Below are 27337 nucleotides of genomic sequence, written 5' to 3'. Positions count from 1 at the left end.
CATGTGAAGGAATCCACAGTGTTGTGTGTTATCCATGTGAAGGAATTATTTTTTTATGCTTCTTATCAAGCAGCATACAGGTAACTGCCAAAATAAAGGAAACCCCAACATAGTGTCTTTAATAGGGCGTTGGGCCACCACGAACCAGAACTGATTCAAAGCGTCTTGGCATAGATTCTACAAGTGTCTGGAACTCTATTGGAGGGATACGACACCATTGTTATATGACAATTTTCATAATTTAGTGTTTTGTTGGTGATGGAAAACGCTGTCTCAGGCGGACCTCCAGAATCTCTCAAAGTGTTTAATTGTGTTGAAATGTGGTGACTGAGACGCACACCTTTTAACCCCCTATGGCCCTGTGAGACCCCTCTTTCAAAGCTTCAGATCTCTTCTTGCCATGGTAGCCAAAATAATGGGAAACTGGACGTTTTTATTTCATGACCCTAAGTGTGATGGGATGTTAATTGATTAATTCCGGAACCGCACCTGTGTGGAAGCACCTGCTTTATATCCCTCATTTACTGAAGTGTTTCCTTTATTTTGGCAGTTTCCTGCATCTTTAGAGGTATTTTTTTTTCAACAAATATATTAAGTCATAAATTCTGATTTTGTTATGCTCCGTCACATAAAAACATTTTGTTATGCCACAAAATGTCATCAGGCAGACCATAGACTTGGAGTGAGGGCTCCGTGAATTATCTTTTTTGTTGTAAAGAACAGTATAGCATCAAAACAAGGGTGAGCTTCATGTCTCTAATCACTGGCTACGTCCCAGAATGCACCCTAATCCTTATATAATGCACTACTTCTGACTAGAGCCCTGTACATAGAGGACAAAATATTAGGAACACCTGCTCTTTCCATGACATAGACTGATGAGGTGAAAGCTATGATCCCTTATTGATGTTACCTGTTAAATCCACTTCAATCAGTGTAAATGAAGGGGAGGAGACAGGTTAAAGAAGGATTTCTAAGCCATGGGACAATAGAGAAATGGATTGTGTATGTGTTCCATTCAGAGGGTGAATGGACAAGACAAAATATTTAAGTGCTTTTGAACAGGGTATGGTAGCAGGTGCCAGGCACACTGGTTTGTCTCAAGAACTGCAACGGTTCTGGGTTTTTCACACTCAACATGTGTATCAAGAATGGTCCACCACCCAAAGGACATCCAGCCAACTTGACAACTGTGGGAAGCATTGGAGTCAACATGGGCCAGCATCCCTGGTGAACTGAGGCTGTTCTGAGGGCACAACTCAATATTAGAAAGGTGTTCCTAATGTTTTGTACACTCAGTGTATACTGAAAAGTGCATGTATAATTTGTTAAATTGTTATGAAAAACAAATGAAATGCCTCCCTATTCTGTCTGCATCATTTTACAAAGTGAAGAGTGCTTTACATTCAGTGAGACATTCAACATTAATAGAACAGAATATCTGTCAGAGACTAAACATATGATTTTGCTTGGCTCCCATTACTAACATTTTATTTTACCTTTATTTAACCAGGCAAGTCAGTTAAGAACAAATTCTTATTTTCAATGATGGCCTGGGAACAGTGGGTTAACTGCCTGTTCAGGGACAGAACGACAGATTTGTACCTTGTCAGCTCGGGGGTTTGAACTTGCAAACTTCCGGTTATTAGTCCAACGCTCTAACCACTAGGCTACCTGCCGTCCCAAGTTATTATTCAATAAAATGTCATCAGGCAGATCATAGACTTGGAGTGATTTTGTTTTTTCTTTCCCATGACCCAGTGAATGATATTATTTTAAAGAGCAGTACAGGGTCAAATCAAGGATGGGCTTCAATGTCTCTCTAGTCACTGGGTGTGTCCCAAATTGCACCCTAATAATTATATAGAGCACTACTTGTGACCTGAGACCTACGAGCCCTAGTCAAAAGTAATGTATTTTATATGGAATAGGGTGTAATTTGGGACGCAAACATTTACATTCTACTTTTGAGTCATTTAACAGACGCTCTTATCCAGAACAACTTACAGGAGCAATTAGGGTTAAGTGCCTTGCTCAAGGGCACATTCACAGATTTTACCAAGTTGGCTCTGGGATTTGAATCAGTAAACTTTTGGTTACTTGCCCAACTTCTTAACCGCTAGGCTACCACCCAGCCAGTAACTCGGAGACATGAAGCCTTGCTTTGACCCTGTTACTGAAGTATTTCCATCTTGGCACACTTGCTTTCTGTTTTCAGGAAGTGGTGCTGCAACACCCCTCCCCCCAAACCAAACGGCATACTGGTAATGGACGGGAAGGGGAAGAGCTTAAATTGTACCAAAGCAGTCCTTCTCAACGACAAGAAACTAAAACATTTGATGAGATATAGTCTACCACATACAACAGTATAGATTGATATTTATGAGTCAAATTTAAAGAACTGATATCTATCCACCTTTACAATCTACAAATACACATACTGTACAAATTGTCACTCAAGTATAATTACAAAATGGATATTTCAAAGTACCACTAACACAAAAACACAATAGCCTATATGAGACATTAAAACTGAATGAATAAAAGGTTCTAGGAAAGACTGAGGAGTCCACTGGATTCAGGAGTGTGATCATGTCCGTTTACTGTCCCTCACCCTGTGTTCAAACATGTCCAGAGTGACGTACGCAGTGAGAGGAGCTATGCTGCTATGCTGCTGTGTGTCCAACAGGCTCCTACTCTCCTCTGTGGTGCCCGACGTCGCCTCGCCTCCCCCCAGCCCCAACCTCACAGGGCATTCCCCTGGCGTCTGCAGCCTATAGGGGTTGATGGGACAGCTCTCGGAGGCCTGGAGGTCTGATGGCTCTGATGATGAGTCCTCAGAGGTAGTTGACTCCAGCAGGTTGATTTCTCCGTCTTGTTGAGCCAGTAAAGGGAGGAGGGTTGGGGCCAGGCCCAGGTTACTGCTCTCTTCACTGGGTTGGCTGTCACAAAACGTCCTACTACCGAAGCCAGAGCTCCATCTCTCTATCTGGTCACAGACTGTCTCTTTGCCCATGTCCTGTATGTCCCCGTCTTCTGTAGAGGTTGACCCCATGATGTCGTCCATTATGGTGTTCACCTCACAGGGGTAGATCATCTCACAGAAGGTCTGGAGTTCAGACGGGTTGTTAAAGGGTTTGATCTGTGGGGTGACAAGGACATATGTCCAAAAAGGAATGGTGAAGACAGTAGGGACGATGGAAACTGTAGCCTATAGAGCCAACATGAAGACCAACATTTTATTTATTTCACCAGGTATGTTGACTGAGAACATGGGGACTAGTTACAGGGGAGAGAGGAAGGGGGTTGAATGAGCCAATCGGAACATGAACAGTTTAATCCATAAGTCATAGTCATAAAGTGAAAGATTTGCGTTGAAATGTAACAAATGAGATGTATATCAAATCCCTTTTCTTCAGACTGGTGAAATGGAAGGATATGTTCAATACAGTATCCATTGTCTATACTACAGGATAGGGCTAAATGGAATGTGTTTTGTGTTTGGGGTTTTAGGCTGTGTTTCCGTATAGCACTTTGTGACATTGGCTGATGTAAAAAGGGCTTTATAAATACATTTGATTGATTGATACAATATAAAAAGATTATCGTGTCATTATCATGTTTACCTTATGACAATCCTGTGAAGACCAGAATTCCAGGGAGCTGAGACCGGGGTTGGGCACTATCTTCCCCTTAAATCGTTTCCACCTTGGGATCAGTTAACCAGTGTTACATAGAACATCCAATCATCTGACTTGTCTGACATCATTGACTTGAAGTGAGTGATGGGCAGTGCACTAAATAGGGAGCTATTTGGAACACAACCATTTACATATACAGGGAAGAACATCTGCAGCTTTAAAAAGGTTCTGAGATCAACGGCAGAACATACTGAATGACGCAGAAGAGTCCAGTGACTAGGACGATGATGACGCCGAAACCACCGAAGACACAGGACATTATGATGAAGGTCCTGCCTGTTGGGACAGACACAGAGACGTTATGATGAAGGAATATAACAGCAAATACTGTTTTTGGACAATTGAGCAGTAGTGTATGCATGGGGCAAAATGCTTAGTTAGAATATGTCAGAAAACCACAGAATTAAAACCACTGGTACAGACGAGTGCACGCAAGATGGCCGCTGGTCCAGCCTGCACGGAAGATCGACTTGAATGTTCGTTTTAGTAACTGTAATTCTATGGTTAGAACATTTGCTACTATAACCCTGTGCTTCAAAGTGGATACATGGAATGAATATGTAGCACCATAAAGAGACTTTTAAAGTGTCAATCTGTGTTACCATGAGATACTATCAGATGGTGGGTGAAGACTACAGACATGACCTTACCGTATCTGCTCGTTGTGAAGTGAATGACGCTGCTATTGGTTGCCCCAGTAACAGCTCTGGCCATAACATGGACACTGTATCTGGTGTCTGGTTGGAGAGGCTCCAAAGTCACTCCCTGTTTCCAGCTATTTACTGTCACATCTGAGAGGGGAGGAAAAACAACAGGAAATGACACTTGGTACAGTCGACATGCCGTTATAACAAAGTTGAAACAATGTTTCAGGAGACTTACTCAGCTCTGGTTGTGTTTCAGTCTTGTAGAACACAGTGTAGTTGACGACATCACCGCTACATTGGCTCTGAGGCACAGCGGTCCAGTTGACCTGAGCACTTTTGTCTTGAACGTGTACATCGACAGAGGAGATATTCCCTGGAGCTGAGTCGATCAAGAACATATGATTTAGTAATCCATTTATTTGGGACAGATACAATTAAAACATTTAAATAATTTGAATAAATAAGAATATGAAGATACATAGCCATTACCCCAAAGGACCAATAGAAAGAGAGGAAAATGTGAACGGTACCTCTTTGTACTGAGCAGATCTGAATGACCTTTTCGAGTCCTGTCTTGTCATCGTAGAGTGGAGTTACTGTGATGTTGTATAGTTTAAAAGGCTGCAGGCCTATGAGAGGGAGGGAGAAAATGAAAACATCCCAAAGTAGATTCCTCCAATTGTTTACTGGGATAACAGGAGAAATGGTGTTCATTTAATCTGGGATGTAAACACACAATATTACCAGTTGATTTAATAATGTTTACATACTGTTTTACCCACTTTATATGTGTATAATGTATTCTAGTCATGGCTCATCATATAAAAACAAAAATATTGATAGGTGTAATACCTAATTGTAGCTAGAATTACAAGCATTTCGCTGGGCCTGCGATAACATCTGCAATTCTGTGTACTTGACCAATAAAGATTGACTACATTTTTGATCCATCTAAAAGCATTCTGTTTATCTTTCACCACATCAACGACAAGCTCAATGGATCTTCCTCTAATGCACATTCTATGAGTCTATTCAATCCCATAGAGAAACCACAGCAAAACAATTAAAATTATTCCTAATGACCACAGTAGAAAATGAAACTCAAACCTCGAGTCATGTCAAGCACTCCAATGTCAATGTAAAGTTACATAAAGTAACATAATCAGGATCCAACTATACATCCACCCATCAACCCTTCCATCCATCAACCCTTCCATCCATTGACCCATCCACCCATCAACCCTTCCATCCATCAACCCTTCCATCCATTGACCCATCCACCCATCAACCCTTCCATCCATCGACCCACCCGTCCATCGACCCACCCGTCCATCGACCCTTCCGTCCATCGACCCACCCGTCCATCGACCCACCCGTCCATCGACCCACCCGTCCATCAACCCTTCCATCCATCGACCCACCCATCCATCGACCCTTCCGTCCATCGACCCACCCGTCCATCGACCCACCCGTCCATCGACCCACCCGTCCTTCGACCCACCCGTCCTTCGGCCCACCCGTCCTTCGACCCACCCGTCCATCGACCCACCCGTCCATCGACCCACCCGTCCATCGACCCACCCGTCCATCGACCCACCCGTCCATCAACCCACCCATCCATCCATTCTTTAGAATCCCAGCTCACCAGTCAATGTGATGTGAGTGTCTTGGCTCTGTAGCCAGGTGTATGTATCTCCATCGGTGGTCCAGTCTATGATGTAGCCATGGACACGGTAGAGAGGAGGAACAACCCAGCTGACCTGGATGTCACCGTCATGAGCAGAGGCCTGGGCGCCCCTAACCTGGGGGAGACCTGACACACATAAACTCATTTAATGTGACACTGTAGTACACAGAGGCTTAAACCCACTTCTAAATAACACTTACTGTAAATAACAAATAAGGACCGGTACTTTTTCTACAGGAAAACTGTGCCTTTCTTCAACTGTCCATAAGTATTTTAATGAAAGTAGAAGAAGTTTAAAATTGTTAGAGGCTTTTGTTGAAACATTGAGTTTAGTGTAGCAGTAGTGTCTGTATTATAAAGACTAGTGAGATAGTGTGATATACCTATCTATCTGGTAGTATAAATGGATCATGATAGATATGACTCATATCTGCTAGCTAATAGCTTTGCAATGAGTCACGTGATATTAAATAGGATAACTGGCAAATCATATTGAATATGTGTCAAATATAGCAACTAACTTTGTCCCACGGCCGGTACATAGATTGACTGTGCAGAAAACGTGGTGTCACCGCGATAGGCAGCGAGAGTGACTCTGTATGCCTGCTGGTCCACAGTGATGGAAGCCTTATCCACAACGGTGTCCAAATGTCTGTCAGGCATGTGCTTTTCATCAGCCTTGTACGTCAGCCTGTATCCATCGATGGCCTTGCATGCAGGGGAGATGCTCTGTACAAAGTAGAAAAGAGGAAGTTAGAAAATACGTCACACCCAGTCAGAATCATCCCCATTTAGAAAAAAAAAATGAATATTTTGAGTAAGGTTTGAGATTTACTCATATTTCTTTGTAGGGTTACAAAGTGTGTGTGTGTGTGGGGGGGGGGGGTATTAAAGTTAAAGTATTTGATGGAATTTATCACATGTAGATAATAGGCAGAATCTACCGCAGACCCAGAGCTGTTTAGTGAATGTGCTGGAGTCAAAACTTGAGAAACAGGAAAAAGTCTCTGCACACTTCCTGTCAGATGCAAATGTATTTAATTGTAGCTGAGCTTCCAGTCAGTCGACCTTCATCAGGTTGCCTGAAAGCTCAGCTTTAAAATACATTTGCATCTGATTGAATCTTTTTCCTGTTTCTCAAGGAATTTATCACACGACATCTAGTGGTCTTTTTGGGTACTTCAGATTATCACAGCTGTCTGTAATGACCACTGGCACTTTGGTGAATACCATTGGTGTTGAATTTTTACATTTCTCTTACATTTAACTAGGCAAGTCAGTTAAGAACAAATTCTGGCCAAACCTGGACGACGCTTGGCCAATTGTGATTCATCCTAGATTCGAACCAGGGACTGTAGTGACGCCTCTTGCACTGAGATGCACCACTTGGGAGCCCAAATATGAGGGTTTCAACATGAGATATCCTTTGTTTATACTATTTACACTGTTTATTGTAAATATGAATTTGTTCTTAATTAAACTTACCTAGTTAAATAAAGGTTAAATAAATAAAATACAAAAGTAGTATGTCTTTGTTGTAAATGTTTTGGTGTCAAACTGGTGACAATTATGTAAAAAGTACATTTGGAAGAGTTGCAGAGTTAATTGAAAATAATGCTAATGTTGATGAGATGCGTTTTTCATTAATTAGGCTTTCCTCTTGAACCATATGGTCTATCCACTAGAAATCAATGGACAATATATAAAAAATGTATACTATAGATGAAAACATAATTTAAAGTATAAATTACCAAAGGTACCATACCTAGATTACCATAGATGATCTGTTAATTACCAGAATTACAACAACAAAAAATTGTTACCTTTTTGTAAATTGGCGGTAGTTTTGCAACCCTAGTTTTGAGGAAGGAAACTTTTGGTAGAGTTATACAGCTTTGAAAGGCTTTAGACCAAGGGTCTCCAATTGTGGTGCTGGGGAGATACTGGGTGAGGAGGTTGTAGTTTCAACCCACCACTAACACACCTGCTTCAAGGTTTCAAGGATATATTTATTTGTAGAATCAGATGTGTTGGTGGTGTGCTGGAACAACAGCCCGGGTACACTGTAGCTACCCAGGACCAGAGCTGGAGACCCTTGGTAGTGACTAACCAATACTGAACCAGAACAATGCCTATTTAAGCAATAAGGTCAGAGGGGCTGTGGTATATCACTAATATAACACGGCTAAGGACTGTTCTTAAGCACGATGCAACGCGGAGTGCCTGGATGCAGCCCTTAGTCGTGCTATATTGGCCGTATACCACAAACGCCAAAAGATGCCTTATTGCTATGAAACTGTTTACCAACGTAATTAGAACATCCGTGGTATACAATCTATTATAAACTGGGTGGTTCGAGCCCTGAATGCTGATTGGCTGAGAACCGTGGTATATCAGACCGTATACCACGGGTATGACAAAACATTTATTTTTACTGCTCTAATTACGTTGGTAACCAGTTTATAACAGCAATAAGGCACCTCGGGGGTTTGTGATATATGGCCAATATACCATGACTAAGGGCTGAGTCCAGGCACTCCGCCTTGTGTCGTGCCTGTGAAGAGCACTTAGCCGTGGAATATTGGCCATATACCACACCCTCTCGTGCCTTATTGCTTAAATATACCACGGCTGTCAGCCGATCAGCATTTAGGGCTCGAACCACCCAGTTTATAATGTTGATTATGTAAAGTGCCATACATAAGCTTCCTTCCATAGGCTCCCTACCTTCCACATCAGGTGCACTGTTCTAGTCCCAGTGTTGTCTGGTGCATCCATCTTCCTCCACAGGTCCAACTGCACTGTGCTCACTGTTGACATAGAAATAAGAGTTTAGACAGAGTTTAGCCTAGTTATAATAAACACGTCATTTTGTGATGTACTGTCGGAGAATGTGTAGTAACATTCAATACTAAGACTGAAACTGAAACGTAGCATTCAATATTAAGCATACTGTGGCTTACTGATGTGTTCCAGAAAACAGTGATGGGTGATTAGTTCACAATGTTTCTCACCACAATCCATTTCACAAACCCTACGCCACCAACTAGACTCAGACCACAGCACTGTTTAAAATACTTTCAAAATGCATCCTTCCTATTATTTCTCATCGAATGAGACAACTGGGTTGGTGAAATTGTTTCAGCCACATTGCTTATCTCTATCAAACCATGCCAGATTATAATGTGAGGAAGCTTACAGCAATTTTTTTTCATGATAATGTTTGACAGGGGTGCATGACAAACACACAGACCGTGCGTGCTATTCAATCAAGGTCTAACGACTCATTCTTCAAGCACAGCAAAATATGTGCATTCAAATTCATGTCTACAACAACCTCAAAATGTTAACAGTGAAAAACAAAACAGACGGCAGAGACATCAAAGTCTCTCAGAGTTGGAGAGCTGATCCAAGATCACATTTAGCCTTTTAGAGCATAATTAATAAGATTACATGGACAAGGGGGAGCTGATCCTAGATCAGTACTCTGAGACATATACCTATCATCTCAAACATGCCTTCTGAAAGGGTAGATTTAAAAATATATATATATATAAAAAACTTTTCCTGAAAACCTGTATAAGCGATTGTGATTTACTGGGGCTTTATGTTTTCTTACCGTTGAGAGAGGACAGTACTGTCACCTGCCTGCTCCATTCACTCCATGGGGCCTTGTCTAAAGCACAGCGGACAGACACTGTATGGTTGGTGCATGACTCCACTTCATCAGAAGTGACAGAGGCTGTCTTGGCCACTGTGTTCATAGATGTATCCATTACATGCTGGACATTTACACAGGGAGAAGAAACAAAGATATGAGAGGCAAAAAAAAACAACATTCATGTTAACTTCCAACTAGCCCGGGAAAATAGCACATTGCACTAAGCAACAAACAAATCACAGACAACGTAACATTGAATAAATGAGCGGTGTACCTTGGCATATTTGACTTGACAGTGTATGACCTGGCCAAGAAAGTCTGTGCCTCCTGGTCTTTCCCATTCAACCCTTAGATGAGCAGGGAGAGGAACCACCCGCACATTCTTTGGAGGGTCAATTTTCACTTGAAAAACAGGGTAAGTAAATGTCAGGTTAGGTGAGTAATGTCAGGTTGGGTGAGTAATGTCAGGTTGGGTGAGTCATGTCAGGTTGGGTGAGTCATGTCAGGTTGGGTGAGTCATGTCAGGTTGGGTGAGTAATGTCAGGTTAGGTGAGTCATGTCAGGTTGGGTGAGTAATGTCAGGTTGGGTGAGTCATGTCAGGTTGGGTGAGTCATGTCAGGTTGGGTGAGTCATGTCAGGTTGGGTGAGTAATGTCAGGTTAGGTGAGTCATGTCAGGTTGGGTGAGTAATGTCAGGTTAGGTGAGTCATGTCAGGTTGGGTGAGTCATGTCAGGTTGGGTGAGTAATGTCAGGTTAGGTGAGTCATGTCAGGTTGGGTGAGTCATGTCAGGTTGGGTGAGTCATGTCAGGTTGGGTGAGTCATGTCAGGTTGGGTGAGTAATGTCAGGTTAGGTGAGTCATGTCAGGTTGGGTGAGTAATGTCAGGTTGGGTGAGTCATGTCAGGTTGGGTGAGTAATGTCAAGTTAGGTGAGTCATGTCAGGTTGGGTGAGTCATGTCAGGTTGGGTGAGTAATGTCAGGTTAGGTGAGTCATGTCAGGTTGGGTGAGTCATGTCAGGTTGGGTGAGTCATGTCAGGTTGGGTGAGTAATGTCAGGTTAGGTGAGTCATGTCAGGTTGGGTGAGTAATGTCAGGTTGGGTGAGTCATGTCAGGTTGGGTGAGTAATGTCAGGTTAGGTGAGTCATGTCAGGTTGGGTGAGTCATGTCAGGTTGGGTGAGTAATGTCAGGTTAGGTGAGTAATGTCAGAACTCAATTACACAAACAATACAATAGATAAACAAGAAATACTGGTGTAAGGATATTGACCTTTACGATGGACAACAATCCAATTGTCCACTGGTATGACTGGTCATTTAATTTGCTTTGAATGGTGTATACACACACAACTAACTTACAGTGCCAGTCAAAGGTTTGGACACACCCAGTCATTCCATATTTGTACTATTTTCTACATTGTAGAATAATAGTGAAGACATCAAAACTATGAAATAACACATATGGAATCATGTAATAACCCAAAAAAAAGTGTCCAACAAATCAAAATAGATTTTAGATTCTTCAAAGTAGCCACCCTTTGCCTTGATGACAGCTTTGCACACTCTTGGCATTCTCTCAACCAGCTTCATGAGGTAGACACCTTAAATGCATTTCAATGAACAGGTGTGCCTTTTAAAAGTTAAGTTGTGGAATTTCTTTCCTTCTTAACGCGTTTGAGCCAAGATATACAGAAAATAGCCCTATTTGGTAATAGACCAAGTCCATATTATGATAACAACCGCTCAAATAAGCAAAGAGAAACAACAATCCATCATTACTTTAAGACATGAAGGTCAGTCAATCTGGAAAGTTTCAAGAACTTTGAAATTTTCTGCAAGTGCAGTCATAAAAACCATCAAGCGCTATGATGAAACTAGATCTCATGAGGACCGCCACAGGAAAGGAAAACCCAGAGGACAAGTTCATTGGAGTTACCAGCCTCAGAAATTGAAGCCAAAAATAAATTACTTCACAGAGTTCAAGTAATAGACACATATCAACATCATCTGTTCAGAGGAGACAGCGTGAATCAGGCCTTCATGGTCGAATTGCTGCAAAGAAACCACTACTAAAGGACACCAATAAGAAGAAGAGACTTATTGGGCCAAGAAACACCAGCAATCGACATTAGAGCGGTGGAAATCTGTCCTTTGGGCTGATGAGTCCAACTTTGAGATTTTTGGTCCAAACCTCCGTTTGTTTGTGAGATGCAGAGTAGGTGAACGGGTGATCTACGTATGTGTGGTTCCCACCATGAAGCATGGAAGAGGAGGTGTGATGGTGCTTTGCTGGTGACACAGTGTGATTTATTTAGAATTCAAGGCACACTTAACCAGCACGGCTACTACAGCATTCTGCAGCAATACGCCATCCCATCTGGTTTGCGCTTAGAGGGACTATCATTTGTTTTTCAAAAGGACAATGACCAAAAAAATCTCCAGGCTGTGTAAGGGCTATTTGACCAAGAAGGAGAGTGATGAGTGCTGCATCAGATGACCTGGCCTCCACAACCCACTGGTATGATGAGTTGGACCGCAGATTGAAGGAAAAGCAGCAACTGCTCAGCATTTGTGGGAACTCCTTCAAGACGGTTGGAAAAGCATTCCAGGTGAAGCTGGTTAAGAGAATGCTAAGAGTATGCAAAGCTGTTATCAAGGCAAAGGGCGGCTTCTTTGAATAATTTAAAAATATATTTTGATTTATTTAACACTTTTTGGTTTACTACATGATTCCATGTATTATTTCATAGTTTATTTCTTCACTATTATTCTACAATGTAGAAAATAGTAAAAAAAAACAAAAACAAAAAAAAACCTTGAATAAGTAGGTGTGTCCAAACTTTAGACTGGTACTGTATATAAAACATCCTTATTTGATTGCAAACTGCTCCAGAGAGTCAAAGCTGTGCATTCTGGCTACATACCTGTCTCCCAAGGATACAATTCCAGTGTGTCCGAGATTGTCTCCCAAACTGTGCTCTCAGCTCGCACAGTGATGTAATATAGCTTTGAAAGCATCGGCAGGCTCTTATTAAAAGTGCATGACATGCTTCCAGAACTACAATGATCACTCTCCCAAGCATCTTGTCTATTTTCCCTACACAAAAAGAGACAACAAAACAGAAACCTTGGTTACGTCCCAAAAGGAAGACATTTGGTTACATACCCTGACGAAGACAGCTTGTCTGTCGATACGTTGGTTATTAAATTATTGCATCTCAGCTGCAGGGCTCTTTTTTTACGTCCCAAATGGCACCTTATCCCCTACATAGCGCACTCCTTTTGTGCATTATTCCATATGACAAGGGAATCTTGCAGTCTACGTTGCTATACTAAGAGGAAGCTAGGTTTCGAGTCAGAACTCACCATTTCCTATAAACGGTATATGTTATTTTCGATGTGGGTTTGATCTTGTGCTCCCAGCGACATGTAAAATCTTGTTGTGAGATATACGTGACACACGATATGTTTCTGGGTTTCCCTGTCGAAAAAAATTAAAGGACATGATTTATTCTCTCGTAAAATTCATTCCCCAGATGCCATGATAACGTTGACGTATTGAAAGTAACGCACACCAACAACGTAAGTAGGTACGTACAGTATGTTTGTATGATGGTACCACCCAAGACTTGCTGAGTTAAATGGCTGTGACATTGTACTATTGCTTTTGGAAGGGATAGATTGTAGATGGTCACCGCAGCAAAGGAGGTGTTGGTTTCATAGAGGCTTTCATCTATGCTCTTGTTGTTGATCGTCCAATAGATTTTGCCGTGGCTGTCTGAGATTGTCTTGTTGCATGTCTTCTTGAACTTAATCTTAATATTGGAGCCAAATTCAATGTATGGGTCTTTTGGGATAACTTCACATCTATGTCCATAGTGTCCTGTTGATAACAAAATATGAAACGTTGTAATTAACAAACCATGGCAAAGAACTTGAGAGATGACAGTGCGGAGATGACAGTACAAAAGCCTGCACTAAGACCAACATTCAGCACAGAAAAGTAAATAGAGAATGAGCAATGACCGCCAACTGCCCAACTTCTAATCACTCAATATGCATCTCAAACAAAGTGGTAATTTCGCTGCTATTCTGGTAAACAGCTGAGGGATGGGGCTGGAGATCTGTGACCATTCAAATGCAGACAGAGCTATGGATGTAGGGACTGACGAAAAAATACAATACAATATAACATTTATAGTATTGACCATGCTTTCATGCTACACAGTGTTTGATTACAATTGCATTGTTCACAAACATTGGAGTTAAACAACCATATGTTTGGGTTCTGATATGGTATAAGAGTTTAACTAAGCTCATACACTGTACAAAACATTAGGAACATGTTCCTAATAATAAGTTGCATCCCTTTTGTCCCCAGGACAACCTCAATTCGTCAGGGCATGGAATGTGTCACAGGGATGCCGGCCCGTGTTGACTCCAATACGTCCCACAGTTAAATTGGCTGGAGGTCCTTTGGGTGGTGGACCATTCTTGATACACACAGGAAACGTTTGAACTTCAAAAATCCAGCAGTGTTGCGGTTCTTGACACAAACCACTGCGTCTGGCTGGTTCAGACACAAAATAATGCTTGCCCATTCACCCTCTGAATGGCGCCGACACACAATCCATGTCTCAAGGCTTTAAAATCCTTTAACCCATCTCCTCCCCTTCATCAACATTAATTTAAGTGACTTCAATTTCGTCAATTTGGGTTTATAGCGGTCACCTGGTCAGTCTACCACTGAAGAGGATGTTCCGTTTATATTTTTTAAATATATATTCAATAAGTATATCAAAGGTTTTTTTTAAATGAAAGTTCCAATCAGATTGTCCCTTTAATACATTACTATCACAGGAACTCACCTTCAGAAATTGCTGGGAGCAAAAGGAAGATTGACAGGACTAGCGGAGTTGCCATCCTTCTCAGACCCTTGGCAGACAAGAATGGCATGTCATGTCTTTCAAGTAATACAATTCACTCCCCAGTAAGTGGCGAAACAATATCACTACAGCTAAACTAAGTCGTTTTTATAAGCAACGGGTTTAATAGCACAAACGGTTATTAATGCCTCACCTACAACTAGGAAACATCATGACGTCTGTCGTCTAGCAAAAGGTCAGTTGGTTGACTTCAACCAGATTTATTTTCCATTCGGAGTGCGCTTTTTCTGAGTTCAGTTGTTTAAAAGCACCGAAGTTAGATTACCGAGTTGCCAAATTGTTACAAACCGCGGCTACTGGTCAAGTTTGAAACGTTAAATTCGTTACTCCATTAACCTTTATCATACCCAAATGTCCGGTGGGAAGTTGGTTGTCGTGCCTTCAATTCACAACCCCTAAGAACAAGGACTAGATGGGGGTGTTGGCCATTGCACAACAATGGCAAGTTTAACAGGAAATGAGGAAACAGGATGAATGCCTGGGGACCGAATTTAAGCGCTCAGCTAGATTTTTTACAAGTGAAACATAACGCAAAGCTTTAATCTCCAATAGCGGAAACAAAATAAACAAACCAGACAAATTATCCAAGACATTATTTATTTTGAATAAAATGGAACTTCATCCATATTTCAAATGTCTGCATGAATTAATGTAAATCAAATGTATTGACTAATTTTGCTTGGCACAAAATGCCATGAATATTTTATACAACATAAGCACTCTTGTACATCAGTTACAACAAGCGATCCAAAACGTGGGTCAACTCAGATTGGTTAACAGAACCACAGTTAGGTCTAAACGCAGAATCCTTACAGAAATGCAACGCTTTACAGGTATTATTTGGGGACAGAGACTCGTTACTCAATAGTTCAAAACACACTAGGGTGTAAATGGCACATTTTCAACGAGGAAAATAAGTTCAAGTGATGCGTCACAATTCAAACCACAAGAACCAGTAGCACTAATAATAGCTAGAACATTCATTTGTGAAGTTTCACCTCAACCACACAGATTTTAACCAGCGGTTGACATTAATGGTTTTCCTAATATCCAGGACCACGCACATTTCCAGAAATATCAAGCAGTGCAAAATTATTTTCTTTAAACAAAATAACACAAAAAGAAAAAAGTTCAATCGAACCAAAACATGACTTGAAAACAAAAACTAAAAGAAATGTAGATGTGCATCATCACTCCCATGCGTCGTCGTCTGCGCCAATGCTCAGGGCAGCAGCTAGATGACTTGCCCCATCTCTCTGGAAAGAGCCACCCTGTGGTCAAGAGATGAACCATGTGTCAATGAGAACACTAAACATGTAGCCACTAAACAGTGTTCAATGGAAAATAACAGCACTCAACCCATTCCAGATCCATACCTTCCTGCTATCAGTAGAGGCAAAGGTTCTGCCACCTGGGTTGAACCCTGTGGTGCCATGAGCACTGAAGGCAGCTTCCTCCAGCCATTTGGGAACCTCCTGCTGGGCCTGTGAAAAGTAATTGCAGTGAGAACACATTTTTATTTTAGTTCAAAGTCAGCTTTGACTAACTTGCTAGCAGGCCTTAAAGCTGGACTCCTTAATGGTGAAACTTCCCGTCCGTTTAGGATTTTACAACAAAGTAACTGCAAACACATTATCCCCTCTCGGACAACATTGCACGCACACTAGAACAGCAGAATATATATACTTCATTTTTTCTAAAACACTTTCATCCACAAAACAATAACGAAGGTGTTGGGACGGACAGTGGCGCTGATCCATCTTTAAAGGTTGCTTTTGACCAGAGAGTGTGAAATCACTTACCCCAGACAGGACTTTGACCAGGGAGCGTGCCAGGTTGCTGTCAGCCTCCGGGTCAAAGAAACACACAGCTCTCCCGGTGTTGCCACAGCGACCTGTTCTCCCGATGCGGTGGACGTACTCATCAATGTTGTTGGGGAGGTCAAAGTTGACTATGTGTTGGACATCCTTGATGTCCAGTCCGCGGGCAGCAACAGAGGTGGCCACCAGGACAGGACACCTTCCTGAGCGGAAGTCTCCGAGCGCCTGTTCACGCTCCCTCTGCTCACGGTCACTGATAACACAATAAATACCAAATAACACGTCATACAACTGGACAAAGACTAGCAAGACATAAGACAATCTGGGGCCCAACTAGCTATGACTATGGGGTAAATCACTTGAAGACAGTCCCTTACCCGTGAATACTAGTAGTATTAACCTTCTCCTGACACAGGAACGTTGCTATAAAGTCAGCCTGCCTCTTGGTTTCCACAAAGACCATTGTGCGTTCTGACCCTGTGAATGCAGAATATGCCCTTCAACATGAAAAGACAATTTGATGTACTGGAAAGTGGTTGAAGCGTTTGCATGAGAGGTGCCGACAGTCATATAACGAGGTGCTGATGGATTACCTGTAGTCTTCAGGACCTCCAGTAGTTGGTCTCTTTTGGAGAACTTGGTCACCTGAACCACAACCTGCTCCACATCACTGCAGGCTCCGCCCACCACGCCCACAGCAAGGAACAGATAGTCCTTCTTCAGGAAGTCAGCAGCCAGTCTTAACACCACAGGACAACAAGGCATCAGGGGCCCAACCATCTCATTTAAAAACACACAACTACCATTTAGAAATCATGCCATGACTGGTTTCTACTGCATTATCCTTTATATTAGCTGCACAAATATTTAAACATCAATTTTAAAAATCATTGTCTCAGTTATCTGTGGCGGAGTGTGAGAGACAGACTTTTGGATGTCCTCGGGGTAGGTAGCGCTGAACATAAGGGTCTGGCGGTCCTCTTTAGCTGGCATGCCTGGGGACCCCACCAGCTTGCGCATCGCAGGCTCAAAGCCCATGTCCAGCATCCTGTCAGCCTCGTCCAGCACCAGGTAACGCAGCTTGCTCAAGCCAATCTGGGGAAGTAGACAGAAGAGGCCGTATATCCATTTGCTAAAAAGGACTATGTTAACAAATGACTTAATCCGGCTGCCAACTACAAGGTGATAAAAAAAAAATGTGTATGTTATTGAAGCACCGATTACCTTTCCTCTTCCAATAATGTCCATCAGTCTTCCTGGAGTCCCACACAGCACATTGCAGCCCTTCAGTATCTCGCGAATGGTGTGACCGGTGCTTATGCCACCGTAAACCACCACAGGACGCACACAAGTTCTACAAAAGACAGTGGGAAAAAAGTAAACAGAATCAGTGTCCATTGGATTTTTCCCCCCTTAACAATTTACCTTATAATTTGTTCTTATTATGGCAAAAGTTAATTGCATCTAGCGCCATTTCCACTATTACTATTGAGAAGTGCAGGTGGGGTGAAAGGGGTTGAACATACTGCCTTTCGAATATGCAGTGAACAACTTCATACCCATGGGCAAACTTCCTGGCTTCCATGTAGATCTGGTTGATCAGCTCCCTGGTTGGGGCCACTATAATAACCTCTGGCTCCTGGACCTCGCTGAACTGACTAGCTGCCACGCCGTCAACCATCAGCTGCTGCAGGATGGGCAGTAGGAATGCAGCCTCGGGGACGACAACAAACGTTAAAATACTTTTTTCTACCCACAGGCTTACCAGACCTGCCAACCCTGTCCAACTTTTTAGAGTACCAGACATGCACAGAAAATTGGAGAATCAACTCGCAAATCTAGTGTAAAGGCATTTTAGAAGCATTGCCTCTATTGCTAATAACAGACATTTGTTCTTCATCGCGCAGTCTTCTAAACTCCCAACTCCATTTAACTTATTTGGGACTGGGGGCAGTATTGAGTAGCTTGGATAGAAAGGTACCCAGAGTAAACTACCTGCTACTCAGGCCCAAAAGCTGGAATATGCATATAATTAGTAGATTTGGATAAAAAATTCTGAAGTTTCTAAAATCTGTTTGAAAATGTCTGAGTATAACGGAACTCATGGCAGGCAGAAACCGGAAAAAAAAAAAAAAATCCAACCAGGAAGTGGGAAATCTGAGGTTTGTAGTTTAAGTCATTGCATATCAAATATAAGGTGTCTATGGGGTCATACTGCACTTCCCAAGGCTTCTACCATATGTCAACAGTCTTTAGAACCTTGTTTCAGACTTCGACTGAAGGGGGAGAGAAAGAGCCCCGTTTCAACCAGGTGTCTGGCAGAGGGCCATGAGCTGATCATGTGCGCTCCTGTGAGAGACCTAACAATCGTTTGTTGTGCTTTTGCCGTAAAGCCTATTTGAAATCGTACACTGTGGCTGGATTTACAAGAAGTTTCTTTAAAATGGTGTAAAATAGTTTGAGGAACTTTAATTATGGGATTTCTGTTTTGAATTTGGCGCCCTGCAATTTCACTGGCTGTTGGCGAGGTGGGACGCTACCGTCCCACATATCCCAGAGAAGTTAAGGCCAAAATGTTTACATTTAATTATACTTTGGTAATGCTTTTTGTGACATGGATCATAATTAGTTTCAGGTTGCGTGATCCTCGTAACATTAAGTGGAAAATAAAACTAAATGGGACGCCGAATTAAATGTATATCACATTCAAAAAAAATAATAAATAACTGGTTGCATTTGTGCATTTCATTTCTTTCACTAGCAAATACGAGTGAACTGCTGGCACTTTAGAGCCCACTGAATGTCCATCTTATGTTGGCTTGAAACAACTGTTTACGTTTCCACAACAGTCAAAGGGATTTGTTCACGTTTTTACAGACAGCCGACAGTCGGCAAACTCAGCATCACAACAAACAGGAGGCGCAGACACGATGCAGCTACGTCGAATAACGATGTATTCATCTCCATGTCCGCTGACAAACTCTGTACATGTCTGTTGCAGCTTGAGAGTCGGGATGTTAAAATTCCTCAGTAGTTTATTATTATTTATTTTTTATTCAGGCCCTATTATGTCTGCATAATTTTAACTCTGATCTCGTACATGGACAGAGAACTGCGTAGTTGGTACACAAAATGCGTGCATGTTGGCAGGTCTGGCTTACACATGGCGGCCAACACAAGCGCTATAGATTTATACGAGTAGGTTAACCTGGGTGACGGAGCTCTGGTCGTATGCCCTCTATTTTAACATGAGTATATGAACTACAAAAAAAAGGTGCTTAAGACTGCTCACTAAATAGGGAATTTTTCAGTTCTACAGGGGCAACTTACCGTTTTCCCAGATCCAGTCTGGGCACAGGCCATGAGGTCCCGGCCAGCAGCGATGATGGGAATGCCATGCTTCTGTACTGGGGTGGGCTTCTTATAGCCAGACTTACTGACGTTCCTGTTCAGAGATTCACACAGGGCAGCCTCTTCAAAACCCTGAGGATAATAGGTTAGTCAGTCTCAAAATCACAGCAACGTTGCCATTTACCAATACAACAACTAGTATACAACAATCCATCTGTTTATTTATGTTACAAGTGCAACTCTGGTGTGGCTGGCTTCCAATGTGGAGGAAACACCATGCACCTGGCAACCTTGGTTAGCGTGCACTGCGCCCGGCCTGCCACAGGAGTCACTGGTGCGCGATGAGACAAGGATATCCCTACCGGCCAACCCCTCCCTAACCCGGACCATGCCAATTGTGCATCGCCCCACGGACCTCTCGGTCGTGGCCGGTTACGACAGAGCCTGGGCGCGAACCCAGAGTCTCTGGTGACACAGCTGGCGCTGCAGTACAGCGCCACCCGAGGGGGCCACCTTTCCTTGTTCTTTCTAACAAAGCAACCAATATTGTGGAAGTCCATTCAGTTGTGAAGGTAAGGAGATTAATAACATAACCCATTAACACTAAGAACACAGCCACCAGTAAGGCACTCACCATGATTGCCTTTGGAGGATTGCTGCCGCTGACGTCGACCAAGATGTCATCGTACTTATCAAAGTTGATGCCCGACTCATAATGAGCAAAAATAGACGACTCCTTCTCACAGAGGGCTTCGGGCACATAGGTCACCTTTGGGGGACCTGGTGGTAGAGTGAGGTTATGAGAACGTGATAACCTTCTGAAGTATTTAATTAAAGAATCCGCTGAAAGAACATCTTGGGATGCAACTTTCTACAACTTAATGTTAATAGAAGAGCAGCAGCCTTCTTGTCGCCAATGTTGAAACAAAACCCAAGTAGTTGTAGCACCACTCAGAGGATGTTTAATTACATTAATAAGTTGCATGGAACGAAAACAATATGCTATGGTTCCCTTTAAGTATTGTTTAAACATGGAAGTTTTATTAATGTTCTGTAAGGGATACATCAGGGTTCCCCAACTGGGGGCACAGGACTGATTTTATTGTCCCCCCAGCTGAATCTAGTTGATGATCACTGGTATACATAGTCAAAACACGTGTATAACATACAAACCTGGATTGCCACCATCTCCACCACCCTCCCCATCCATGGTTGAGCCTAAATAGGCAAAAATCTCACATAAGACATTTTCAAATGTAAAAGTATTCAACATCAAGTCAAGGAAATGAATTAGTAACAAATGAAAACATGGAACCTTTGGAGAAAACTTCTTCATCTCGTCCACGATAACCTGGAATGATAAGACATGGGAGGTTTCACAATAAGGCTTGCTGTGACTCAATCTCGTAACTGCAAGGCCAATTACTATGGCTCTATAAAAATCAACGCAAAAATAACACTGATGGAATAACAGAATCCAGACCAAAACAGAACACAATAATATGAAACAAAGTAATGAACTTAATGTAATTGACTATACCCAACAAAAATAAACACAACATGTAATGTGTTGGCCCCATGTTTCATGAGCTGAAAATAAATTAAGAAATGTTCCATATACACAAAATAATTTCTCTCAAATTATGCACAAACTGGTTTACATCCCTTTGTGAGCATTTCTCCCTCTGCCAAAATATGCCACACCGGTCAGATGGATGATCAACTGGCTGATTAAACAGCATAATCATTACACAGGTGCATATTGTGCTGGAGACAATAAAATACACTAAAATGTGTTGTCACAAGTTGAGGGAGTGTGCAATTGGCATACTGACTGCAGTTATGTCCACCAGAACTGTTGACAAATAATTAAAATGTTCATTTCTCCACCATATGCCACCTCCGTCATTCTAGAGAATTTGGCAGTACGTCCAACCAGCCTCACAACCGCAGACCAAGTGTAACCATGCCAGCCCAGGACCTCCGCATCACCATGCGGACTGTGATGACCTTTCTGTAATGAAGCCCTTATTAGGTGGACAAAACTATTTCTGATTGCTGGACCTGGCGCCCCAGTGGCTTGTTCTGGGTCCCAAGTGGGGAGGCCGATGCCCTATGCGAAATCAATAGGTTAGGCCAAATTAATTTCCTTAACTAACTCTGTAAAAACATTGAAATTGTTTCATGTTACATTTATACTGAACAAAAATATTATGTATTAAAAATGTGTTTTCTAATGTTAGAGGAAATGAACAGAATGAGTCAGTGATTTGCATTTCCTGCAACTTTCTGAAGAAGCAACAAGAATTCCCCGTCTGTGTGGTGCACACATCTATCACCGTGTAGCCGTCAGCGATGATGCTAATGAATTATTATTAATGTTTTTTGTATTGATGCTAATGAAAAGTCTCCTGGTAGATGGAAAGGCTTTCTTAACTACAAAGTAGCCTATGCTTACCTGGCATATATTTTAATCAAGCCAGTGAGTTTTTATTTTGCAAACTCCATATGTGCATTACAAAAACAGTGCCTCTTGCTAGGTGCACACTGGAATTGAAGGGTAATTATACCCAAAAATAAACAAATTTGTCCTAGACATCCTGATGTGGTTTAGGCCTTTTAGACTTTGATCAAATTTAGTAGTTTTTATATTAAAAGTGATTGAGTGAGAAAACATGAAGGGGAAAACTGAGAAAACAGAATTTGGGGGAAAATATAAAATGTATAGGGCCCTAAAATTACCTCCTCCGCCAAATCCTCCTCCATCACCACCACCTGAAACAAACCATAGTTAGCAACAACTTTCCCTCAAGCATTTCAACTGATTTAAAGTATGAAGAAAATACAACCCTGAATATTTTTTGAGTGCCATGTCAGCAACACCCCCACACTGCTCAAGTCATTGGCAAATACACTTTTTGCCTAATGCTGGTAAAAGGCTGCCGCAGAAAGAATGGTAGGCAATACGGTTAACTTGGCTTCTCCTCAGTACCTAACGAGAAACAAGTTTAAATGTACAAACAAGGGATAAGGTTGTGTAGGAGGGGAATTCCAGAGTAATCTTCTTTCTCAGGAAGTTGAAGCAGTTTTTCCCTCCCTGCAGCTGCCATTTCCTGAAACCGAGTCTACAATAATATCAAACAATGCAGCCAACAAATAAATCTGGTTTGATCCTAAATTAAATTGTGGGCAAAATCCTACAATGTACCAACTAGAAGCCCATTATATGGCTGTTTTTCACACCATACTTGCACCTCAAATATGATTTATTTGCATTGCCATCAACTAGGCATCTTTGAATGATACTCACTGGTAAAAGACTGAGGATAGATTTCAAATCATATAAGGAATATTTTAGAATTTCTGTAAGTGAGGTGCTGATTTACCTGATCGGAAGCCTCCCCTGCCTCTGCCACCCTGGCTACCTCCAAACCCTGAAAAGTGAAGGATTTGAGCAAAAAAAGAGCCATAAAAACAAACCGCATGATACATTTCATTAGCGTACCACCATTTCAATAATGAGAACTAGAACTTAGTCTAGACTACCATCCACAAAAATGTTAACATTCCATATTTTAGCACACACGTAATTCAGAGCAATTAGGTTTAAGTGCCTTGCTCAAGTTTTTTTTTTTTTTTACCTGGTTGGCTCTGGGATTTGAACCAGCAACCTTTAATTGGCCCAACGCTCCTAACTGATAATCTACCTGACCTTTTTAAAATCAGTAATATCGGACAAGAGCATGTTCAATTTATTTGAATGCAAGAAGACATGCAGAAACACTTGGGAGGACAACGAGAGCGTTCAAACTGAGCCAACCATCTAGAATAATCTTGCATTTAGAGAATATGAAAACCAACATACCGCCATCATTGCCATCATCCCCTGTCAAAAAGTAGATTTCACAAAACCCATGTGTAAAACATTACATCCAATAGCTAGACGTATAAGACAATATTCAAGAAACACTTCAAAATCAGTGGCATAATGTTTATTAAGACTCTGCTCATCAAGAAAAATTACAATGTGGGGCATGAGAACTAGAGGATAAGAATAGCTCTTACCATTTCGGATGCCTCCTCCCCTTGATCCTCTGCCGCCCCCTGTTGAGACAACAATTTGAAGCATTTAGGGAGACCAAAATCACAATTAAGTCATGCAATTACCAATCGTTCCAGAAAAGTTAATTGTCCAGATATAATTTTTTTCTAATTTGTTTATTTCAGAAGGAACCACAAGTCTCACCTCTGCCTCTTCCCCTGAAGCCTCCATCACTGTTCCAGAAGCTGTCTTTCTCTGTACAGAACAGTTCCAATTCAAAGAACATCAATGTTAATACAATTCGAGGTAGGATTTAATAAAGTCATGCCGAAGACATTTGAAGACCCTCAAAATGCCAGCGGCACCAGCATAATACATTTTGGAACTCTGAAATGTATCAAATACCTTGGAACAGTATTATGCCTCTATTCTATTTTAGTACCATCCCCATGAATTGATCACAGTGTGACAATTTGCTCAACTGCAGTCTTGAGCTGCAATACAAGTTAAGTCAGTCACTTACCGTCATTCCCATTCTCACCAGCTCCTGTTGACAAAGGGCAATATACTTAAAATAATTATTATTTGTAAAATAATTTCCAAGACGCCACATCTTGAGTAAATACTCAATTTTACACAGCAATAATTACATCAAATATAAAGTATTTTAAATAATTCTGAGACTATGCACCTGAAGAGAAACTCTTGAAGTCTCCACCACCTCCCCTGGACCCTCGGCCTGTAAGTAAAAATTGCAAGAATTTCAAGTCAGTAGGGTAATAACTCAAGAGCAGTGATATTTCCCCCCCCCCCCAACAAGAACCAAGATGCATTTATTTTAAATAACTTGCCTCTGCCGCCACCAAAGCCACCACCTCCACTGTTCCAGGAGCAGACTTTATCTAAAGAGATCACAAATCTTAACATTGTTTCAATTCTTGAAAGTTACCTAATGGATATAAAGGCACAATCCTACCAGTCGGTCTCCCAAAACTGGAACTTTGGCCACCACTGGTCCACGAGCTCAATCCACTATCTACAAAAACACATTCAAGCTCAGCCATTAATAGTTTGTTACATCCTGTGATTATTTTGTTTAAAGGCTTTCCCAACACCCATGAAAAATCAAGTTGCATCCAAGTGACAGGATGCACTCTGGCTATTACAGAAACATGCCCATTTTGCCAAGGGAATCCAGCTCGTCCACATACAAATTACATGAACCTACCATTACTTGTGGTAACCTGCAAAGTAAAATAAAAATAAAAAATGTTTAAAAAAAAAATATGAAAATGTTGCATTCACATATGCTGATTTAAGCCAATATTACAAATATATTGTCACTACTTGGTGTGAAATGTAAGCTTTGGTTCACAAATGACTCCACTAATATGTAAAGCATAACAGCTCAAATTACTGGTTTAGAGTAATTTACCTCATTCCAGTTGTCCATGATCTACAAATGTGGTTCTGAAATCAAGAAAAGCCAAGTCAATTAACTGCACCAGGTTATCTATTACCTGGCTTGCTACATTTTAGAATGCGTTGGTAAATTAAATTTCACAGAACTCCCGAGTGTGCATAATAACGAATGAATTCACAACACCTGTTAAATATAACCGTGTGGCTATCAGCAACGTTCTGGATGAAATTAAAACAGCCTGCCCAGCTCTGCTAGGGCGTGTAAAAATGGTCAGAGTGAAGTGTTCTCTCAATTGTGTCTGGAAGTAGCTAGCTAACTTTAGCCAGTTAACTTAGTTTCTTGACTGCAGTCGTGAGGTCCGAACGCTCAGATCAACCCCTCATCCAGAGCGTCGTGTGCGCTCGGAACCAGTCGCTCTTAACGCCAAACCTCTGAACCGTCGCTCTGAACTCTCCGGGAGCCAAACCTCTGAATGTACAGACGCCCAGAGCGCACTCACACTCAATGTATAATTTAAACGCATCTTTAGTAGTCTTGTTTCAGAACGCGTCTAGGAGGTTCTCTAGTTAACTAGCGCTACTAGAGTATTTTAAATTAAAACAAGTGTGACCACTGACTAAAGTTGGTGTACTTTGTAGTGAAAGTAGAAGCAAAGCACAGAATGACATTGCGAGAAATAAGCGAGCTAGGTTGTTACACAGCCACCAGAACGTACTTAAATTTTTTCCAATAATGTACAATGACAAATGAGCCTCGGAAGATGAATAGTCAAGTGATATCAGTGCCAATCTAGGCCGCACTAACGCTAGTTACCTACTTTTCAGGCCATTTGTCTGCGGTCATTAACTCACCAAGTTCGCCCAACACGTGCAGCCATTGATTTCGAAATGTAAAGACAACATTAACTAGATAAGCATGTCTAACAAAGTTCAGTAATGTTAAGAGAGCTAGATAACATTTAAAGTTAGTTATCCAAATAACTTAATATTTAGTTATTTAATTTTTTTTGCCAGTCATGTACAATATGTAGCTAGTTGGCAAGCTAATGTTACCCTAGTTAACTGGCTGAACAAGCAAATTAGTCTCATGCTCGCCATGTTGACTAGGTAATTTTAGCTAGATAGCACTATGTAGATTTATAAATAATCTGTAAAATGTCCGAAATGGCACCAAAAATAACAATATGAATGGTTATATGTAACAAGTTGTGATAACTGAAAAGTTTAGTTAACACCAAAGTGGCTTCCTATGGCGCTAATTACCTAGCCAACACGAACCTAGCGGTCTTCTAGCTAACCCATAAAGATTACTAGTTAAACAGCTAATCAATTTAAAGATACGTTTTCCCTGCAATCATTACAAACATAAAAGCATTTTGATGCACTGAGGAAAAAGTACTATTTAAACCTCCGTACATTGTCGAAACGCTTTCCCGCAGCGTCTTGATGTTCTTCCACGTGGCAGAAGGTTGTGGATCGTCAAAAAGAGAGCGCGCTTGTTGGGGACGCGATAAAAACCCAGCTGGACAGAGAGAGACAAGGATGAAAGGGGGTGTTACTTTTTATTAAAACATTTTATAAAACCACTGCTCGGGATTTATTTACTTATCATTGAAAGGTCATATAAAATGAAATGTTGATTTACAAATATATATTTTTAAATATAAAGGTTTCTATGGCAGAGTAAGTGAGGAGTTACTATTTAATGTGACCTCCCATCTTTCTCATTTACATGTGGCTCATCCATATTAGTAATTATTTCTCCCTGGTATTTTTTTATTGAAACGGAGGGACTGTGAAAATATCTTTGTTTCAACAACTCAGACAAAATGTGTAAACAAGAAGCGCTATAAAATCGATGTCATCCATGTTGTGATGGGCAATTAGGGTAATTGCTCCGGTCACGTTGTGTGTTTGGTCATGTCAATCACCTGGAGGAATGTTTTGGAACGTTCAGATGGAAAAATGTAATGTAGAACAAACATGCCTCTCTAACATGTACAATAAGGAATCATGTTGGCTCGAGTGATATAATTTATATCTGCAACATTTGAGACCATC

At 41.4% G+C, this 27337-nt stretch overlaps 2 protein-coding genes across 5 annotated transcripts; both read right to left on the bottom strand.

Annotated features, from left to right (window-relative positions):
• Positions 1-1483: 1483 nt before the first annotated feature.
• Positions 1484-15067, bottom strand: LOC135518362 (interleukin-31 receptor subunit alpha-like). 4 transcript variants are annotated; one of them, XM_064943492.1, is made up of 16 exons: positions 14775-15067; positions 14564-14630; positions 13294-13578; positions 13062-13176; positions 12620-12792; positions 9971-10098; positions 9655-9817; positions 8763-8845; positions 6557-6764; positions 5994-6161; positions 4879-4977; positions 4584-4727; positions 4352-4492; positions 3893-3977; positions 3627-3708; positions 1484-3142 (listed from the first exon to the last, which is right to left on the bottom strand). In XM_064943492.1, exons 2-16 carry the CDS (start codon positions 14616-14618, stop codon positions 2591-2593), a joined length of 2481 nt encoding a protein of 826 aa, XP_064799564.1. In that variant the 5' UTR covers positions 14619-14630; positions 14775-15067; the 3' UTR covers positions 1484-2590. The 4 variants fall into 4 exon arrangements, with proteins under 4 accessions (XP_064799564.1, XP_064799565.1, XP_064799566.1 ...); XM_064943493.1 differs by having other exon boundaries at positions 14779-15067; XM_064943494.1 differs by having other exon boundaries at positions 14989-15030.
• Positions 15068-15232: 165 nt separating this feature from the next.
• ddx4 (DEAD (Asp-Glu-Ala-Asp) box polypeptide 4) lies at positions 15233-26752 on the bottom strand. The gene is made up of 24 exons (XM_064943489.1): positions 26693-26752; positions 25290-25324; positions 25083-25098; positions 24831-24890; positions 24706-24756; positions 24546-24593; positions 24378-24401; positions 24059-24109; positions 23878-23916; positions 23678-23698; positions 23199-23246; positions 22555-22587; positions 21128-21163; positions 20986-21030; positions 20447-20592; positions 19792-19944; positions 18021-18175; positions 17686-17815; positions 17390-17556; positions 17055-17200; positions 16839-16938; positions 16444-16714; positions 16018-16125; positions 15233-15912 (listed from the first exon to the last, which is right to left on the bottom strand). The coding sequence occupies exons 2-24, from the start codon at positions 25305-25307 to the stop codon at positions 15832-15834; spliced, it is 1947 nt and encodes a 648-aa protein (XP_064799561.1). The 5' UTR covers positions 25308-25324; positions 26693-26752; the 3' UTR covers positions 15233-15831.
• Positions 26753-27337: the final 585 nt, after the last annotated feature.

The sequence above is a fragment of the Oncorhynchus masou genome, chromosome 28 (assembly GCF_036934945.1).
Source record: "Oncorhynchus masou masou isolate Uvic2021 chromosome 28, UVic_Omas_1.1, whole genome shotgun sequence".
NCBI lineage: Eukaryota > Metazoa > Chordata > Actinopteri > Salmoniformes > Salmonidae > Oncorhynchus > Oncorhynchus masou.
Note: the sequence above shows the minus strand (reverse complement) of the source record. Positions and strands in the feature narration are given on the sequence as shown.

What these genes read in the sequence shown, in the direction of transcription:
- LOC135518362 (XM_064943491.1), bottom strand. Translation starts at nt 14,651, where the DNA reads ATGCCATTCTTGTCTGCCAAGGGTCTGAGAAGGATGGCAACTCCGCTA. An exon ending in TGTACCGGCCGTGGGACAAA is followed by an intron (nt 6,162 to 6,556) that starts GTTAGTTGCTAT and finishes TATGTGTGTCAG; the next exon opens with GTCTCCCCCAGGTTAGGGGC. An exon ending in GATCTGCTCAGTACAAAGAG is followed by an intron (nt 4,728 to 4,878) that starts GTACCGTTCACA and finishes TGATCGACTCAG; the next exon opens with CTCCAGGGAATATCTCCTCT.
- ddx4 (XM_064943489.1), bottom strand. An exon ending in TGGCTTTGGTGGCGGCAGAG is followed by an intron (nt 24,594 to 24,705) that starts GCAAGTTATTTA and finishes TTTTACTTACAG; the next exon opens with GCCGAGGGTCCAGGGGAGGT. An exon ending in ATCCTCCAAAGGCAATCATG is followed by an intron (nt 19,945 to 20,446) that starts GTGAGTGCCTTA and finishes TATTATCCTCAG; the next exon opens with GGTTTTGAAGAGGCTGCCCT.